Source organism: Zalophus californianus, chromosome 5 (assembly GCF_009762305.2).
Source record: "Zalophus californianus isolate mZalCal1 chromosome 5, mZalCal1.pri.v2, whole genome shotgun sequence".
Taxonomy (NCBI): Eukaryota; Metazoa; Chordata; class Mammalia; order Carnivora; family Otariidae; genus Zalophus; species Zalophus californianus.
Genome location: NC_045599.1, coordinates 88,875,297 through 88,894,576, shown reverse-complemented (window position 1 = coordinate 88,894,576; position 19,280 = coordinate 88,875,297). Strand labels below are relative to the sequence as shown.

General features: G+C 52.4%; 1 protein-coding gene across 10 annotated transcripts in view; it reads right to left on the bottom strand.

The window, feature by feature from the left end:
• Positions 1 to 1,811: 1,811 nt before the first annotated feature.
• Positions 1,812 to 19,280, bottom strand: part of FAM193B (family with sequence similarity 193 member B) — a 32,283-nt gene continuing 14,814 nt past the window's right edge. For 5 of the 10 annotated variants that reach the window (XM_027605063.2, XM_027605067.2, XM_027605065.1 and 2 more), the window contains 8 exons: positions 18,631 to 18,859; positions 17,039 to 17,426; positions 13,685 to 13,886; positions 12,531 to 12,770; positions 5,467 to 6,487; positions 5,242 to 5,317; positions 4,327 to 4,424; positions 1,815 to 2,493 (listed from right to left, as the gene is read on the bottom strand). In XM_027605063.2, coding sequence (XP_027460864.1) covers positions 4,328 to 4,424; positions 5,242 to 5,317; positions 5,467 to 6,487; positions 12,531 to 12,770; positions 13,685 to 13,886; positions 17,039 to 17,426; positions 18,631 to 18,859 — 2,253 coding nt within the window. In that variant the 3' untranslated portion in view covers positions 1,815 to 2,493; position 4,327. Of the gene's footprint in view, positions 2,494 to 4,326; positions 4,425 to 5,241; positions 5,318 to 5,466; positions 6,488 to 12,530; positions 12,771 to 13,684; positions 13,887 to 17,038; positions 17,427 to 18,630; positions 18,860 to 19,280 lie in introns of all 10 variants that reach the window. The other 5 variants (XM_027605060.1, XM_027605059.1, XM_027605062.1 and 2 more) reach the window with 5 other exon arrangements.

Below are 19,280 nucleotides of genomic sequence, written 5' to 3'. Positions count from 1 at the left end.
TGGATAGGTAGGCTGGGTGGTCCAGAGCATGCAGGGCTGACTGTCAAAGTAACTTCAACTTCACTGGGTACTTTATTTGTATTTATTTTTAAAGATTTTATTTTGAGAGAGAGCTCGAGCGGGAGTAAGGGGCAGAGGGAGAGGGGGAGAGAGAGTCTCAAGCAAACTCCGCGCTGAGCAAGGAGTCTGACCTGGGGCTAGATCCCACTATGCTGAGATCATGAATTGAGCCGAAATCTAGAGTCAGAGGACTGAGCCACCCAGGTGCCCCTCACAGGGGACTTTTAAAGAGGAGTGATGCGTCAGTACTATTTCTTCCTTCATTCCTGTATTTATTATCAGCACATGCTGGGCACTGTGCAGTGAAGCAGATAAAAAATGAACAAGACACAAACCTGGCTTGAGTTTATGGATTAGTGGAGGAGACAAAAATATAATGGGTCTTGAGGTTAAGGAGAAATATTCTAAGACAGATAAAGTAGTACTTTTGGAAGCACCACAAGGCAGGGCAAACAGATTTTCCTAGTAAAAGTGGCCTTTCAGCTGGAATGTGAAGGATAAGCAGGACACAATGAAGGAAAGGTAATCTGGGAAGAAGGAAACGTGAGCCAAAGTTGGGAGACCTGAGGGTGCCAGGCCTAGAGGGAGACTGAGGTCATCTGGTGTGGCTGGAGTGCTGGGAGGCAGAGGCCAGGCATGGAAGGCTCTGAATGCCATCCACAGGTCTTTCTCTGTAGGTAAAGCAGCTCCTTGATCAGACAGGCAATTTTTGAATGATGAAGCAGAATTTTAGGTAGCTATGCCAGTTCAACTGCAGGGCAGGAGCCTGGTGCAAGAGTTGAAGGGAGAGAGGAACACAGATAGTATGTATGCAGAGACAGGTTTCACAGCGGCATATGCAGACTTCCTTGGGGATTATGAAAGGCCAGGGACCAGGACTTGTGAGCCTTGAGCCTGTCGGCGATGCTTTTTAACTTCTTTAGAAGAGGAAGCTGGCACTGACTGCCCATGGTGGGGTTCAATCTGGGAGGAGGGGGAAGAGGAGGGAATGGTTTCTTTTTTTTTTAAGATTTTATTCATTTATTCATGAGAGACAGAGAGAGAGAGAGAGAGAGAGAGAGAGAGAGAGAGAGAGAGAGAGAGAGAGAGAGAGAGAGAGGCAGAGACAGAGGGAGAAGCAGGCTCCCCAAGGAGCAGGGAGACCAATGCAGGACTCGATCCTAGGATCCCGGGATCATGACCTGAGCCAAAGGCAGATGCTTAACCATCTGAGCCACCCAGGCGCCCAGGGGAATGGTTTCTGATCCTGCTTCCCAACACTCTGTAAAGGGCTCTTAGTGACTGTGTGGCTACAGCCTCCACTGCTCCTCACATAAGCTCAAGTTAAGTGTCAGTTTCAGAAAACGACAAGAGGAACAAGGAGTTGGACCACAAGCGTGTGTGAGGCATTTTTTTTTTTTTTGGCAAACCTATTATGTTAAAATCTGAATTTATGAACCAGATCTGCAGGGGGTGAGAGATAGGAATGAGGTAGTTTACTTTACTTTACAGAAGGGTTCATTATTTGCAACTCTCAAGTACTTAGGCTATATGTGTCATTCCCACTGGAAAGTCAGATCCAATTTATAGAAACTCCATTTACTCCACGTCCCTTGACAATGTCAATAACCCAGGCTAAAGGTGCACAGTCTGTAAAGGCCTCAAGCCTTTCCCAGACCCCTTCTCACAGCAGCTGCACAGAGATCGAGTCTCACTCCTCCATCTCGAAGAGGGGGAAACAGGGCATGGGGAAGGGGATGTTCCAGGTCACATACCAAAGTCCTGCCACCAGGAGAAAGTACACAGATGCTGCTGTTATATGGGCCTAGGCTCTAACTCTGCTCAGCCAGACTGAGTGCACTAAAGTCACTTTCCTGTCTTAGTTTTAATTTCATCTGTAAAATTGGATAACAGCCCCATTTAGAACAGTTGTGGAATTAAGTGAAAACTGCCAAACTGTTGACACATAATATCTGCTCAGTGAGGCTAATGACCAAGGCAGATCCCATGCTTCTGAGTACATTCCTCACCTCACCCCTGCCCCAGACCAGCAAACCATCAACACACTGACTCTGTGTCCAAATGTTGCTTTATCTTTCTGCAGGAAAGATCTTCACAGTATCAAAAGTAAAGAATTGAAAAACAAGAACAAAAACAAAACCAAACACAAAGAGAGCAATGTTGGGCCAGCAGTACCATCAGCCCCCGGCCCACAAGCCAGTCCAGCCCCCAGGCTCTGAGTGAGGAGGCTGCGTAGCACCAGGAAGCGGCTCTGTGGAGGTCCTGAGGGGCCCCAGCACGGCACAGCATCCGTTCAACTTTTGGTTGGTCCAGGATGGTGAGGAGCAGGGAGATCTTGGGCAGGTGGGTAGGGATGTGGAGGAAGAAACTGTAGACCTTCAGCTGGCAGTTGGGGTCTCAGGACACCCTGAAGCAGCTCGACCCGGCAGGGGGCTGAGAAAACAGAGCATGGCCAAACCGTGAGTGAGCCTTTGCCTGAGCCTCCCTGCGCTGGCTCTGGGTTTCCATGGATCCCCATGGGAAGGAACAGCTGCCTGCTATTTTTGCTCCCTGGGCTGAAAATACTGAATAGACTTCCTTGATTACCTTCAGCAGAGGATTCAGGTTAAGACCCTGCCAGGGGACAGCTCCCCTGGCACACATCTATCCGAGCCAGGGTGGTGTAAGAGCCCCGCCTCTGGCCTTCGCTCTCCTGCTGACAGGCAGGGGAGAGGCAGCGTACGCACTCGGGCTCCAGGTACACAGCCCAGGTTAGGTCCCGAATCTACGCCTGCACTGCTTTCTCACATACTCTCCGGGCTCCCAGTCCCACTCTGAGGAGGGTGGAAAGGTCAATGGAGAGCCCTTAGAGTGGGGTGGGGCAGGGAGGGAACATCTCGTGTCTTGGGAAAGAGCTCAACCAAAGAAGGGGTCCCTGAGAGAAGATGGCCAAATGAGGTTTCCTGGCTGGGGGAGGGGTGTGCCCCTTTTTCTCTAAGAAGAGGCAACAAATCAAAGTGCCTGGGGTCCCCATAACTCCTGGATCCTGTGGAAGTGGACAAAAGGGGCAGGAGGGCACCCTGGCCCTGGCAGAAGCTCCTGAGGGTGTGGACATTTCAGTTTGGCAAAAGATGAGGGAGCCTAGCCCCTTCAGAGAGAGGGGCTGAGGTGAGTCTAAAGACAGTCCTGACTCCAGGCAGCCCAAGGTGCCATAGGGAGCTCAGCCCCAAGGGTGGGGAATCCTAAAACCAAAAGAGGACAAGGAAACTCGGATGAGGGTCCAGGAAGTCTGCTGCCCGACCCAGAGAGGAGCTGTCCTGGCACTGAGAAGAGAAGGGGTAGGAGAGGTGAGGACATCCTCCTGGGGTTCCCTGAGTTCAGCTCACCTGCCCCAGTTTCCTGTTGCTTTAAGGGCAGTTGTGTGGTTCCCAGCCAGAAAAGGCCTGATCCCAGGGACAGAGCACAGGGTTATGATAGGGCACTGCACAGCCATTAGGTTGAAAACCTGGCACCGAGGCCTGCCTGCAAGCCACCCTTCTCTCCTGCACTATGGTGCTCAGCCCAGTGCCTTCTCTTGGTCTTCTGTTCTCAGTCCAGAACATCATCTGATATGTCAGTATTTCACACAAAAGGACTTGTGTAGGTGGGTTGGGAGAGGAGCCCCGAGCCCAGCTGGGGGCCAGGTGTCTTCTTCAGGAGGCAGCTTAGCTATTAATTTCTTCATGGGGCTTCTCCTGTTTGGGGTGAGCACTTACCAACTTCTCCATGCCTAAATGACCTCATCGAGGCCTTGGTCTAGCTCATCTGCCCTCTCACTGATCCTTTGGGGCTACCCATTTCTTGCATGGCTTTAGCTAGGAAGCACCTGGGTAGCCTACCAGGCTGGGCAAGCGAGATTCAACCCTGAGGCTAATATTGTCAGGGGTGGGGGCAGTCCTCTGGGGATTAAGGCTGCCTAAGCACTTGAGAGGCAGCCAGTAAGGGAAGTAGAGGCCTGGTGGAGATAGCCCAGGGATGGAGATTCAGGAACATAGGAGGGCTCCCAGGAGGCTCTGGCCCAGGAGGTAGTGATGAAAGGACAGAGGCCTAGGGGTGAGTGGCCATAGGAGAAGAGATGGGGCCTGTGTCTGCAGAGTGCATAGCTGTCACTGTGGAATGCAGGGGCCCAGGGCTGGCAAGCCACTAGCCCAACTCCATGCCCCAGAGCATGAAATGGTCTGGTGGGGACACAGAACGTGACAGAACTTGGGGCGAGGGAGTACATGCAACGCTTGGGGGTCTCCATACCTCACTGAGCTGTGCTGGGAGTGGTTTTCTTGAGGCTGAAGTTGGTCCAGTTCACAGCAACTTTCTGGCGAGTTTGCTTTGCAGAATCCAAACAGAACCTATTAGGTTTGAGAGACAGCAGAAAAGCATAATCAGAGGTACCCTCTCCCTGCTGGACCCGACTTCTAGACGCATGTGTCTTGGTCACTAAAGGAACCAAGTCAGCTCTGTACAACCCCTCTGGCTCCAGGGTATTGGGGTCTAGCAGGTTATGAGAGCTTTGCTGGCTTTCTGGACAGGGTGCCCACGAGCCCAGGGAACAGCGTATGAAGAGAGTGACACTGCCTCGGGATACAGGGTGGCTCCTCATGCTGTATTTTACTCTGGTTACACTGGGTGGCCTTCTGCTCCCCTAAGTACTGTGTGTTGTTTTCAGCCTGAAACCTCTGTGCCTACCATCTCTGCTGTCACAAAGGCCCTGTTTGACCTGGCCCACTGGTTCTTACTCCTCAGGTCTCAGCTTGGTTCCCACCTCTTCTGGGAGCGCTGCCCACCCCTACGTCTCAGCTGGGTCTGCAGCCCCATGCCCTTACTCCTGCAACAGCACTTATCCCTGGACTGTGTGTTTATGGCTCTCTCTCCATCTAGACTGTATCTCATTTGCCTCCAGCCCAGAGCTCAGCCCAGACAGAGCAGAGGAAGTGCAAGTGAACACACAAAGGGAATAAAGCTGGAGAAAGCCCTGGTTCTTAGGGCCTGACGTGCCTCCTTCTCCCCGTCCCTTACGCCTTCCCAGATGGCCTGTCCTGCCGTGTGGCTACCTGGGTTCCAGCAGATAGACTGGAGGGAGAGAGCCTGGAGAGGCTCTCCTTCTGAGGGTGTCAGGCTGAGGGTGAGCCTGAGTGAGGGTGGGCAAGAAGGCATCCCCACACCTACCTCTTGAAGTACTCCACCTCCCGGTCAGTCTCATCCATCTCCACCCCATCCATGTCCTTGGGCAGGAACACATCGTCTAGGAAGACACAGCCAGGAGGGCTCAGTGCCCACGGCGAGGCCTCTGGGGTCATGCTCTTGGGGCAGCACTGCCCACACCGAGGACTACCCTCCACCCTGTGGCCTGGCGGGGTGGGGGGCTAACCACTCAGTTCCTGGTGCACTCACCCAGGGAAGCGGCCGTCTTCTCCTGCTTGTTGCGGCTCCGGCGGCTGCGGCCCTTGCCCTGCGGCAAGCTCTGTGGCCTTGCTGGGCCTGGGGGCTGCATGGACTCCTGCTCCAGAGGCCGTGCTTTGGCCTCACCTGGCCAGTTTCGCCAGGAGCTGCCCTTCTCGTCGGCTTTGGGGCTACCAGCCCAGCCTGCTCCCGGCTGGCTCCCCCGGCTCCCCTCTCCAGCCTCGGCACAGCTGCCCACTTTGGGAGGCTCTGGGGCCTTGCCTGGCTGCTTGGAGCTGGGGGTCTGGCCCTTGGCACTGGGAGCCTCAAGACTGGCTGGGGACCGGGGGGCTGGGCTCGCCTCGTTCTTCTTGGCCTGACTGCCCTGTCTCTTGCCCTTCCGCGGCTTCCCACTTGAGGCCACAGGCTCGGGCAGCTCCTGCTTGCAACTGGGAACCTCCTTTGGGCTTGGCTCCTCAGGGCTAGGGTGGCCTGGCTTGGGTGTCTTGACCCAGATCACCCGGGAAAGGTTGGGCACGGCGTTGAGTCTCCTCACTAGCCCATTCTCAGGGATGATACCGGGAGGGGGCCCCCTCACCTCTGTCCATGGTGGGTGAGAGCCTCTCATTTCTGTCCACGGTGGGGCTGGCTCACCTGGAACTCGTAGCGTGTGGTTCTGAGAGGACCCCAAAGTCAAAGGGGACAGGTCAAGGTTAATGTCAGGCCGTTGCTCTGAGGAGCCATTGAGGTTTGAGGGGGATAGGCGCTGGGACTCTGGCTCAGCAGCCCCCTCCTTAGAGAATCCATTGCTGTCCATGTTGAGCTCACACACACTGAAGCTGGCACGGATAGAGTCCTTGACAGTGTTCTTGATCTCTTGCAGACGGCTGCTCAGGAAGCTGTTGACCCGATCCAGCTCCCGGTCAGGCCACTCCAAGAGCCTCTCCCTGGCAGGCCTTGGCTCCCGGCTTCCAGAAACACTACGATTCACCTGCTTTAAAGCTTCTGCTGCCAAGTGGGCCTTCTCCTTTTCCTGTCAATATAAGCAGCAGTTTCAGCTAGGGCCTGGCAAGTGCCAGGCACAATGTGATACCTGACACATCGCCTGGGGCCCGGCTTTACAGCTAACTGGCTAGAGGCAGGACCTTGGCCATTCAGGCCTGCTCACCCACCCTGCAGGAGTGAGGATGAAATGCAATCAGATGCATGTTCTGGGGATGGAGACAGACCCACAGAGGATAGGTTTTTATAGCTTGTTCACTCAGAGTCCCAGTGTGAGTCCTAGGGCCTAAGACCCACTAGGACTCAAAGGGATAGGAATGCAGCTAATTGCACCTTGCCTTCCAGGCCTGAACTTAAGCAATTCATTCATTGGCTGAGTCTCAGTGGACTCATCTGCAAAAGGCAGACAAAAATTCTGGGGTGAAGACCAAAGTGGGGATGCAAAGCGAAGGAGATGGCTGCTACAGAGGCATTCTCTCCAATTCTGCTGGTAGTAGGGGAAAAAAAGCTGTGACATCATGGGAGGCCTTTCAAGAAGTGAGACGAAGCTGTGAGACCACCGCAGTAGGTCAGACTACTCTGGGTGGCAGGAATTGTGTATGGGTGCTATGGAAGAGGGAGAAATTCCATATAAAAGCCACTCACCACTCAGCTGCCTCAAGTAATCAAGGCCATGCCTAAAGCATGCCCAGTGGACAGCTATGTGGGGCCCTCCAGCAAGATATAAAAGCAGCCCCTCTGCCCAGGTGAGAACTGGGGGGCTGGACTCAGTCAGTGTTAACAGACCTGGTTCTGGAGAATGAAAGTGAAGTCTGTGGGCTCTGAGTCACTCCATCCCTCTGCCCAACCTCCACACACCTGCAGACCAAGGAGGCCTTTAGAGGGAGATGAGAGACAGATGTCAAAAGCCCATGGGAAGGAGATGGTGGTGCTGGGCCAGGGGTTGGATGACTTCCACCATTTCACGTATTTCTAGCTGATTTGGGAATGTAGGGAGAGAAACAGGAAAAGGAAACTGGGGAGAGAAAAAGAGGGCATGCCACCACCTTAGAGTCAACTTAAAGAGGGTGACCCTGTGCCCCAGTAGGGCTCTGCGATGGGCTAGGACCACCACCGTGGGACCTTGGACAAATCACTTACTCTGAACCTTACCGTCCCCTTTGGTGTATTTGGGAGAAAAACTGCCTACCTATACCTCCCAGTGTTGCCCGGAGGACACCTGAGAGGGCACGTGTCCCTTTCCCCAGGTGCTGACAAGGCTGTGACTTGGCACTGTGGTGCTCAAGTGGGGAAGCAGCTCGATCTGGGGCAGGGTTTCCAGCCTTGTGCCATGGAGGTCAAGGCCATCGGGAGAGCTCTGAGGCCATGGGGATGAAAGAAGGACTGGAAGGCCTTTCACATCACTCCTCCCCTGTACCAGCACAGCTTTTTTCTGTTAGGAATGGAGGTTCCATGCAGGACTTCAATCGCAAAAAAAGAGTTCTGCCGCTAAACAAAGAAGTCTGAAAACAAAGAGTTAGAGGGAGTGACATGGAACCACGTGTGATTTGGTAGTGAGAGGAGAGCACAGAACACAGGCTTTCTGTTATGTGCCACGAGCCTGATCCTTCCTACACGTTGTCTCTTTTAATCCTCACAACTGCCCTTGTTGCGCCATTATCCTCAATGTGCAGACGAGGACACCTGACTTTGGCACAAATAGGGAACTGGCCCAAGGTTACACGGCTAGAAAGTGGCAGAGTTGGGACAGCACACCCAGGTGTGATCTGCAGTTTCTAGGTCTTTCAGTCCTGTTCGACGAGCACTTCCTGACCAGTGACCATAAGGCACGGGGCTGGGCTCTGGGGGATTCAGCTGTGCATGAGAAGTCTGCTTGCGGACTTGGGTCTGCTGGGGGAAACGGACATGCAAACAGGCTGTTTAATTCTGAGTGACAGTGACAAGAACTACAGGGCAGAAAGCACAAGATGCTCTGGGAACTCAGACTGGGCCATCAGAGGTGCTTCCCAGAGGTGGCAGTAGCTCGCTGGGCACTGGAGGGTAACTGGGATCATCCTGGAGAGTGAGACTAGCACTTTTTAGGCAGAAGGAAGAGCAAGTGACTGGGGAATGCGCACATATAATCTTTAGGGAATGCAAACATTCACAGGGAGAGCTGGGGCCCAGGTTTCTTTTAGGAGTGGTGGGGAGTGGTAGGCGGGAAGGCCAGGGAGGAGAGATGGAGAGATGAAGCTGGCAAGCTAAGCAGGGGCTGAAGAGCCCTGCAGGCCAGGTTCAAGTCTGGGCTTGATGCTGAGGGCAATGTTTGGCCATTGACGGCTTTTTCAGTAGCAGTAGTAGAGTGGAGAGAAGTGGATGGTTTGAGCTCTTTGGGAGGTCTCATGGCCAGGACTCGGGGACAGGTGGGGAGATGGGATGAGCCACAAGAACAATACTGACGACCCCTGGCGTGGCTGCCGCTTCCCTGACCAAGTGCACTCTGTTGAGCCTTTCTGTGCATCACTTTGTTTCATTCCCGTAACCATCTGAGTTAGGTTCTACTGTTATTCTCATGTTGTGGATGAAGAAACTGAGGCTTAGAGCTGAAGTGATTTGCCCAAGGTCATCCAGCAAGTGTGGCAGAGCCAGGTTTCAAACTGAGGTCCGATTCCAAGGCTCGCTGCTCTCGATCACCACGACGCATTCCTCCCAGGATGGCACCCTGGGTTCTGGTTCAGGCAACTGGGTGGATGGTGGCGCCATTAACTAGACAGACAATGGAGAAGGAAGAGCAGGCCTCCTTGGAGAAAGAGAACAAGCTCAGTTTTGGATGTGCTCAGTCTGAGTACCAGTGGGGCATTTGTGAGGAGGTGCCCCATAGCAGCAGGAGTTGTCAATGTGAAGTGCAGGGAGGAAAGAGGTAGAACCTAGTGAACCAGGAACAACACTATCTAGACAGCTTCTCTTTGTCAGGGAGTGGGCCTTGAGGTTCCGGGAGGGTCAGAGGAAAGGAAGAGGAGTCCACGAAGGAGATAGAAGTCAGAGAAGGTGAGAAATCTAGAGAACACGGCATTCCCATTGTTCTTCCCCTTGCCCACCTGGCCGAGGACAGGGGAGCCAAAGAGAACATGTTTGTAAAGGAAAACCAATACAAAATGTGAGATATTGCCTAGTGGACAGAGAAGATGGGACAGGAGGGTATGATTTAGCAACAAAGATGTCACTGATGGTTCTGTGGAGGGGAGGGAGAGGAAAACAGTTTGCAATGAGCTAACAGGAAAGACAGTGAATGCAGACAAGTTTTCAAGAAATCTGGCTGTGATGGGAGGAGAGATGAGGCGAGGGAGAGAGGCTGTAGACTCAAGGCAGTTTGCTTTCAAAAGATAGTATAGTGGGCACAGTGAAAGGCTGACAGGAGCCAGCCCAGGAGAGGCCAGAGCCAGAGCAGGAAGCCGAGCTTAAGACTGAGGCAGCAGGAAAGAACTGCACAGCCTTAAGCAGAAGGGGTAACTCTTCCCTCATGACAAGAAGAAAGTCTGCAGGTGGAATGGTAAGATGTTTGAGGGAGTGCCTGTTCACTGGCTTTTTTTCCCTTGTTGATACAGGAAGTGAGCTCATCTGACAAGTAAGAAAAGTGGGGTGGGGAGAGCGTGGGGATTTGAGAAGAATCTGGAGGTCTGACAAAGGGTCTGTGGTGAACAGAAGTGATGAAGAACGAGTAGACTAGAGGCCTGCTAGGCAATGTGAGGGCTCAGGCAAGAGGGAGATCACGCGGCCTGGGTGCCACAGATAGATGTGATCCAGCGCTTTCCTAGAGGTGTGGAAGGGGAGAGGCAGGGAGGGGTCAAACCCAGGGCTGCGATTTTTCTGAGTGGGTGTAAATGGAAGGGCAACAGGGCAAGGAATTGAGACTATTGGTAAGACAGTGAGTGAATTATCGTCAGGGGATCTCTATGGCCTGGGAAGAAGAGAAAGGGGCAGGTGACAGCCTTCAGTGGATGAAGAGGAGTGGCCAGGAGACTTCAGGTGACAGAGCCAGGGTCAGTTTCAAAGGAGTAGGGTTTAGTACATGAGGGACAGACAGTCACGGTCTGGAAATGGTGTAAGGGAGCAGAAAGATACTCAGCTTTATTGGTCTCCTGAGGTGGGAGAGAATGAGCAGTCTCCACTGGATGGCTCCCAGGGGAAGCTATGTTTTTGGTGGACAGCCAGACTGTGGTTAAGTCTGAGAGGTAGAGGAAGGACACTGGAGAGGAGGCTGATGCATAAACAGATAATGACCATGACTGCCTATCACATGACCTTGCAACTGTCTGGTGCTGTGTTGTACTCTGGCCTCCAGACTGGACTGGGCAGACTGAAGCTGTGCAGCAAGTTTCTGAATGAGTGCATGGAGTGTGCGAAATGGCAGCTGAGAGAGATGTGCGAGGTACAGTGGCAGTACCATCGAAGGAGTTACCTGAGGAAGTCTGAAGGAAGTTGCCAGGAGGAAAAGGAGGGGAGAGAAGAGTTGTTACTGGCATTACCAGCAAAGGGGTAGGGATGTGTGGGCACAGATTTTATGGAAAGCACACCAGGCCTGGGAACTTCAAAGTGTGCCTGCTCGCTGGGAACTAACTTAAGAAGCCAGGGAAGGCTAAAGAGACCGCTGTTGCCCACTGTACACTTCTGGTCAGGCAACACTGGATGGGAGAAAGAAAGTGCTGACCACTTTCTGAAGGCAGCAATGGGACCCCTTGGCTCACTACTTCAGGCTTCAGGGAAAGGGTCCTGGTTTGTCCTTTGGGCTGGAAAAAGATGTAGAATTGCTGCCGCTTTCCAGAGCACCAGGGCTGTTTGACCACCCAGGACCTGGAGCTAGCTGGTTGTCAAACCCAACTCTTCCGCTGCTGGGCTCCCAAGTGTGGCGCTGTGCAGACGCAGCTGGGGGCAGGCAGGTGAAGAGGTAATGAGGTGGCGGGGGACGAGCTGCCAAGCCCTGGGGCTTGCCTGGGAGCAGGGCTGCCCAGGAATAGCTCACTGGGTTATCTCCTCAGCCCTCTGAGGAGCTCACTCAGCTCATGGGCTGGGTCATTCCCATGGCTTCAATTATATCTCCAAGCTGGCAACTCCCAGCCCCACACCTCCATCTCCACTTGGAGGTCTCCTGAGAATCTCTGAGTCAATGCTCCCCAACTGAATTCTGTTGTCTTCTGCCAATCCCATCCTTGCTCGGTGAAGGGCACACCATCCTGCCAGTCACCCAAGCAAACACCTGGAAGATATCCCTGACTTCTTCATCTCTGTTCCACAACCAGATCGCCAAAGCCAGTCATGTCTGCTTCCCTTGCTCCAGACCCACTATCAATCAGCTTTCCCTGGGCCTCAGTATCCCCTCCGGGAGTTTCACCCCTCCAGGCCACCTTCTATATTGCCAAAGTCATGGTGGCATGCAGATTTGATAAAAGCCCTGCAGTGACTCCCCCTCAGCTATAGGATCAAGTCAAAAGTCTTCAGCGGGACCTCTACTAGCTGTCCTGCCTCTCCTCTATTTGAGCTTCTGCTACCCCAAACCGCTGTGAATGTGCTATGCCTGCTGCCAGAACAACTCTCCTGATGAAACTGAACTCATTCCCTGCCACTCAGCTCTCAAGTCAGCCTCTTGGTGAGCCATTTCCAGCGTGCCCAGGCAGGATGGGGGCTTTCCTCATCCCAGGGCTTGTCACATGCTAATGAGCTCGTCCGGTTTTGTGTCAGTCTCTCCACTGGACTGAACTTCTCCAGGGTAAGAACTTAACTGCATCATGCTTTGGCTCTCAGTATTTGCAGAAGTGTTTGCTGAATGAATAAATGACTGACTGACTGAAGCAAGTCCTGTGCCTTGAGGAATCCAGCAAGCAGCTTCTGAGGCCAGGACTCGTCTTTCCTCCAATCACTGGCCCCAGGCTCCCTGACCCTGATGCCTCCCAAAAGCATTCAGACCTTCCCATAGCAGTGAGCTGTGCCAAGGCTTCTGGCAGCCAGCACTGTTCATGCCCCACAAGTCTTGGGGGGTTGGGGCAAGAGATTCCTCAGGGAGGAGAGGCGGTAGAGCTAGGCTCCCCCCCCACACCCACCTTCTTTTTCAGCTTGTGCCGGGCCCGCTTGGCGGCCCTGGCGCTGTTGGGGACTTTGGGCTCCGTGCTGTTGATGAATTCCAGCAGCTCATCCACATCCCGGTGGTCCACGGCGGGCTCCCCAGGGATCCCGCCCAGGGCGCCCCCCTTCACGGGCAGCTCCTCTTTCCGCCTGGTCAGCCTCGAGCGGAGCTTCTCGCGGATCTCTGTGTAATTCCGACTCGTCGGGGCAGCGGGTGGCTGGGGGAGGGGAGGTGCTGACGTTACACCCTGGGCCTGGGAAGCCCGGAGCACTCCCACCCGCTGGCACCGAACGTGTGGTGAGAAGCCAGACAACCGTTCTTCCTACCATAGCCACAAAGGCCGAGTGGCTTCAGCCTCGGCCAGGCCCAGAGCTGAGGCAGCTGTGGGCGGAGGGAGTGGGAGATACGTAACAGCATTGTGAGCACACTGACTCGGGAGCCAGGAAAGCAGGTTTGAGCCCGGGCTTTGTCACTTGTAAGCTGTATGACCTTGGGCAGGTCACTGAGTCTCTGTGTGCCTCGATTTTGTCATCTCTAAAATGAGAATAATAACCCTTAGCTTAAAGGTGACTAACAATGTAATTACGTTCATTTCTTCTGTCCTCAACTGCTCTACCCTAGCCGGCGGCCCTTTCCTCTTCACTTTATGAGACTTCTGAGCTGCTTTCGCCTTCTGTCCAGAGACAGCATGTACTCTGCCCTGAGCCTCCTGCCTGGTGCCGTCTGTGCTCACGGCCCGTCCCTCGCTGGCTCACGCTTGGGGGACCGAGAGCCTCTGCTTCCACTGTGCCTTCATCACGCACAAGTGTTCGCTTCTCTGTGATTACACACGTATGCATGCTCATCAGAATCATAGCTTTCTCTCTGCCATTTCCTTTCCTTTTGCCTAAGGAAAAAAAGTCAATCTTAAGGAGAAACCATGAAAAGAGCAAAGGTAGCAAGGTGTTTAAAAATCCCTACCTCACAAGCGTGCTATAAGGATCAAGCGAGTGAACACAGGCTGTGAGGACTCAGAGGGTCCCGGTGTGGTTACTATACCCATGGGGGGTGGGGTCTCTGGGGAGAGCAGGTGCTCCTTTGGCTCACCTTAACTGGCCCCCAGCCCTCTCTGGCCTGGGCAGGCTCACTCACCGCATTGTGGCCGAAGAACTCACAGTAGCAGCAGTCACAGAACTTCCCATCTCTCTGGTGAGCGGAGGAGGAGGTGCAGGAGCTGCGCTCTGAGCTGCTGTCCTCTTCCTCACCCAGGCCCTCATCTGCCTCGCAGGGCTGGGGGAGCTGGCAGGCCAGGCCGCTGTGCGTAAACCTGTGCCCCTTGCACCCAGGGTCCCTGCTGATGTGGGAGAGAGACAAGCCCACAGGTGAGGGAGGACAGGAGCAGGCTGCAGCAGGAGCCTGGGGACGCACTGCTTCTGATGGCCACTGCTGCGTGGACTACCCTTCATCTGCCTCATCCCATAAAGGCCAAGGCAGTCACACCATATCGGTGCCTCTCACAAGAGCAGGGCCAACATGGTCACTGTCCCTCAGGGCCCAGCTCAATGGCATTGGCATTATTCTGGAAAGGTAGGAACCTCATGTCTCCCATGCCCGTACCCACTGTGTGACCCTCCTGGACTCAGAAGGAGGGTCACAGAGCGGGTGTGTATACCTCCCTATCCTACTGGAGATCACACTTTACTTTGACGGTCTGTTTGCCCACCTGTTTCTGTGACCAGACTGTGCATTCCCTAAAGGCAGGGACTGTTAATTCTATTTTTGGGTCCCAGTGGGCAGCATAACAACAGTGTATACAGCAGGTGCTCAATAAGCAGGTATCTGAACAGTTTAGTGGGCTGATGGCTCTCCTGGAGCATCCGAAGGAGGCTGATGAGGTCAATTTCATCCTCTAAGGTTCTTAGACTGAGTCTGCCCCCATGTGTTGAGCTGCCTTAGTGTGGGGCCTTAAAGTTAGAAAAGTAAATATGCTTTGTGGGCCAGACTCTAAGAACTACTTAACTGTTTGGGTCTGGTACTCTATTTAGCATATCATTTCTAAGCGTCTCCCAAGTCCTGCAAAACAGATGTTGCTATCCCCATCCTCCACTAGAAGTAACTTAAGGGTCAGAGTGCTTAACTGCTTTGCCAAGGAGTATCTAGGACTCAGCCTGTGCCTGTATGCAAAGCTCATGCTCTCCCATTGTACTGCTTTGCCTCTGGACTTTAGGAAGCACTGGGGGCATCACATAATATAGCTTATTTTCCCAAGTAAGAAAAGACTTGGGCCCACAAAGTCCCGTAACTGGAGCCAGAAGAGCAAGAGCACTGGGTTGGCCAGAAGCTGGAGTGCCCTGAGGCTGGGGACATGGGGTGGGAGCTGGGAGAAAGGGCAGGATGAGGGGGAGTGAAGAGGCTTGGCTGTTGAGCAAGGAGTAGAAAAGGAGGGGCAGGAACCATTACCAGTGGTACTCAGAGAAGCTTAATCCAAATTGACCATTCTTCACCCACATTAGCAAAATTAAAATACCCACTGCTCCGGAGAATATGAAGAAACTAGCATCCTAATATTGGTGGTTACATCAATTTGGAGAGCCCTTTGAAAAGCAATTTTTCATGTGTATTAAGAATCCTTTTCAAAAAGACATCCTGACATCCTTTAAACTTTTTTCATTCTGAGGGATCTATTCCAAAGGAGTAAAAACCCAAAAGAGTGAAAAAGCTTTAGGCAAAGACATCTTTAGAGAGATTATTTACAGTGTTAAAATACTGGAATGACTTAAATCATCAGCAACTGGAAAACAGTGAAGTACACTACGGAGAATATTCTTCAGCCTTCAGCTGAGGCCCAGAAGACCACATAGGAACCAATGAATGCTGAGTGAAATAGGACAACGAAAAACTGTAAACTTTATAGACACCACCACCACTGGGTGGGAAAGACCTGCAGGGAAAACTGCCAACAGTGGTGGTATTAGGGTGGTGGGATTTTAGAATAAGAAAATACAAATGCATACTAAACACAGATCTGATTTATAATACAAAAATGCACATTTATCTTCTCCAAAGATTTTTATCTTCTACATCTACATTAATATAAACTTCCTCAGTTCATATTAGAGTTACTTCAGGGAATCCTTAAACCCATAATTCCAGACTCAAATACAGATTTGGGTGCAAGGATGTTTATTACAGCCTTGTTTTTAGTGGCTAAAAACTAGAAATGCCTGGGGGCTCCTGGGTGGCTCAGTCGGTTAAGTGTCTGCCTTCAGCTCAGGTCATGATCTCAGGGTCCTGGGATCAAGCTCTGCATCGCTCCCTGCTGAGCAGGGAGCCTGCTTCTCCCTCTGCCTGCCACTCTGCCTACTTGTGCTCACACGCTCTCTGTCAAATAAATAAAATCTTAAAAACAAAAACTAGAAATGCCCCAATGTCCAGGAATACGGGAATGATAAAATAAATTTATGCTAGAAGTATACAATAAGACATTTTGCAGTCACTTGAAAGTTTTTTGAAGAATTTTAACTGAGGAAATGATATATAATGTTAAAAAATAACTACCACAAGAATGTATAAACGTGGACCTAATTTATATACAGAAACATCAGAAACAAAATATACTGCAGTGTTAGAAGTTTATCGTTAGGGGCACGTGGGTGGCTCAGTCAGTTAAGCAACGAACTGATTTTGGCTCAGGTCGTGATCTCAGGGTTGTGAAACTGAGCCCTGTATTGGGCTCCGCGCTCAGCGGGGAGTTTGCCTGGGGATTTTTTCTCTCTCCCTCTGCCCCTCACCTTGCTCGCGCACATGTGCTCTCTCGCTCTCAAAATAAATAAATAAATCTTAAAAAAAAAAAAGTTTATCAGGGCATCTGGGTGGCTCAGTTGGTTAAGCAACTGCCTTCGGCTCAGGTCATGATCCTGGAGTCCCGGGATCGAGTCCCGCATCGGGCTCCCTGCTTGGCAGGGAGTGCTTCTCCCTCTGACCCTCCCCCCTCTCATGTGCTCTCTCTCTCTCTCTCTCTCGTTCTCTCTCTCAAATAAATAAATAAAATCTTTAAAAAAAAGTTTATCTTTAGATCATGAAATTTTTTCTTCATTAGACATCTCTGAATTTTTCCAAGTTTTTTAAAAAACAATAAAACACTTCTTTTATGATCGTAAAAACTATACAAAAGATTGAGTCTACCCTTTTTTTATTTTCTAAGATTTACTTACCTATCCTACAGAGGAGAGAGAGCGTGAGTGGGGGGAGAGGCAGAGGGAGAGGGAGAGAGAGACTCTTAAGCAGACTCTGTGCTCAACACAGAGCCTGATGTGGGGCTCCATCCTGGGACCCCGAGATCATGACCCGAGCAGAAACCAAGAGTTGGACGCGCAACTGACTGAGCCACTCTGGCGCCCCTAGAGTCTCCCCTTTAATTTCCCCCGCAAAGGTATGGTTTGTAAAGTTTCTTCGAACTCAAGGTTGAAGTTAGCAGGGAGTATGCCCCTCATGCCACTTACTTACCTGTGAGTGCTAGGGAGTTGCTGAGAGCTGGGAGGTGGGAGGAGAGGCCCGCTGCAGTGCCCGCTGCAGTGCCCGCTACAGGGGTGGCTGCACCCCGAGAATGGTGGAGGCATCTTCAGGAGCGGCATGCTGGTGGAGGGCAGGTGGGGGGTCTGACATGCCCCTGGGGTGTGGGGGGCGGCAGCAGTGGCAACAGGGCATTCTGAAGCCTGGGCAGGGAAAGGCGCTGCCGGGGTAGCAGGCAGCAGGTGCGGGTGGGGTGGTGAGCCGAAGGATCCGGGCTGAGATGGGCTCAGCGATGCTGGCTGGGGGTGGTGGCCGGTGGGGCTGTTGGGTGGAGCAGTGAGGTCTGAGTGCCGGTGGTGCTCCGAGAGAGAGAAAACCTCACCTGTGGATGGTGAAGAAGGGGGTCAGAGTGAGAGCCAAGACCCTGGGAAGCCCAGGCTCACTGTCACAACATCCTGCTTACTGTGATCAGAGGGAACCTCAGCACTGTGGACCAAGTCTAGCAGTGCCTCGGGCTGGAGAGTTTTCCCTGCAGGGAGCAACTTGGCTGGACAGACTTGAGGAGCCCAGATCTGAGAGAAGGACCCAGGAATGCCCGTCCCATGGAAGGCAACAACACCTCTGCTGTGGCACAAACAGGGGATATGTGCTCCGTGTCTTGGGGTCTCTCTAGGACTTGCGTGCTTGTAGGCACTCCTCAGGCCCAGGAAAGGGTCTATAGAAGCCAGTGGAGCAGCAGGCCAAAGCTCTGCCTCTGGGCCATGAGGACTGAGGCAGCCAGGGTATGCCAGACTCCCAGGTGGCCCCAGATATCAGAGAAGTGGGAAAAGGCTCTGATGAGTCCTCTTTGGCTTATACATCAAAATAAATGGAATTCTACTCAACTCTCACAATTCTCACAAAGGGGAGCAGCACCCCTTTGGAGAACTCAGGCCCTCAATTTTTTATTCTTCTTATGTATTTTAATTCCAGTATAGTTAACATAAGAGTGTTATACTCATCTCAAGCCCTCAATTTAGAAATAGACAGTAATGAGTATTTACATAGTACCTCAATAACTTAAGACTTTTTCTTTGGGTATCTAAGGGTTAATGCAGGGTATAAAGGCAGCTTATATAGCTGTGAACTTCGCTAATAATCCTAGCAGTTTGTGCCACCAACTTCTTGTGCTTTTTATACGTGCCCTTAGGTGAAGAAAAGGCGGCTTAGGAAGACAAAGCACCCGGGTCCTCTGTGCTGCTGCAGGGGTCAGGTGTTAGGTGGCTGATGTCCAAAGGAGCACTCAGGTGGCTGAGTGTCCTAAGGACACTCCCAGACTCCACTTTCTGTTCAGCCGGTGTTTACCACATCCCCTCCTGAATCTGAAGGGAAAGCTATCAGAGCCAATGACCATATTTTTCAACTTCAGAGCTCTGGGGAAAGGAGCGCCATGGAGACAGCCAAGGGCTAGGTACCCCTGCTTCCATCAGAACAGTTCCTCTTGTACTTATTTTAATAAATGACCTGATTTGTCTATCGAAGTGGTTAGAAAAACATAGCTCTCTACATTTACGTGGCCTGGCTCTCCCCCGAGCTCAGAGACTCACCAGGGATGGTAGGAGGACTCCCGAGTGAGCTACCCGGCACGGCCCCACTGGAGTGCGGAGAGTTCCAGAGGCCCGAAAGCTTATGTGCTGACAGGAAGGAGCTGGGGTCCCAGTCCCCCGAGTTCCCATGGCAGGAGGAGGAGGACGAGGACGATGAAGAGGAGGACGAAGAGGAATGAGAGTCACCCCCACAAGACTGTGATTTGCAGGATGTGTGTGACAAGGAGATCTGGAGAAGGGGGAAGAAAAAGGCTCATGGTAAAACAGCAAACATGAGAGCTGACCCGCTGCTGCCGTAGCTTACTCAGGAGCACCTCCTCCTCCAGGCCCTATGCCATGGCCAAAGTACAATTCTCACAACTCCAGGTGCACGGGCAGACATGGGTCAGGCCTTTGCCGGGAGGAGCAGTGATGCTCCCAGTGAAGTGAAGTGTGTGGACACTGGTGAGAAAGAATCTGGTAGAGATACAGACTGCCTGTCAGCTGTGGGCCTCTGGGGAGTCCTGAGAGCTGCCAAGGAAAGGAAGGGTCTTTAAGTCAAAAGTCCTGAACCTGACATGATCCTGGGGTAAAAGAGGGGCTGGAGGGGAATGAGAACCAAGGAAAGTCTGACTGCTGTGATTCAGGAGATGCCACTTAGATGGCTCCTT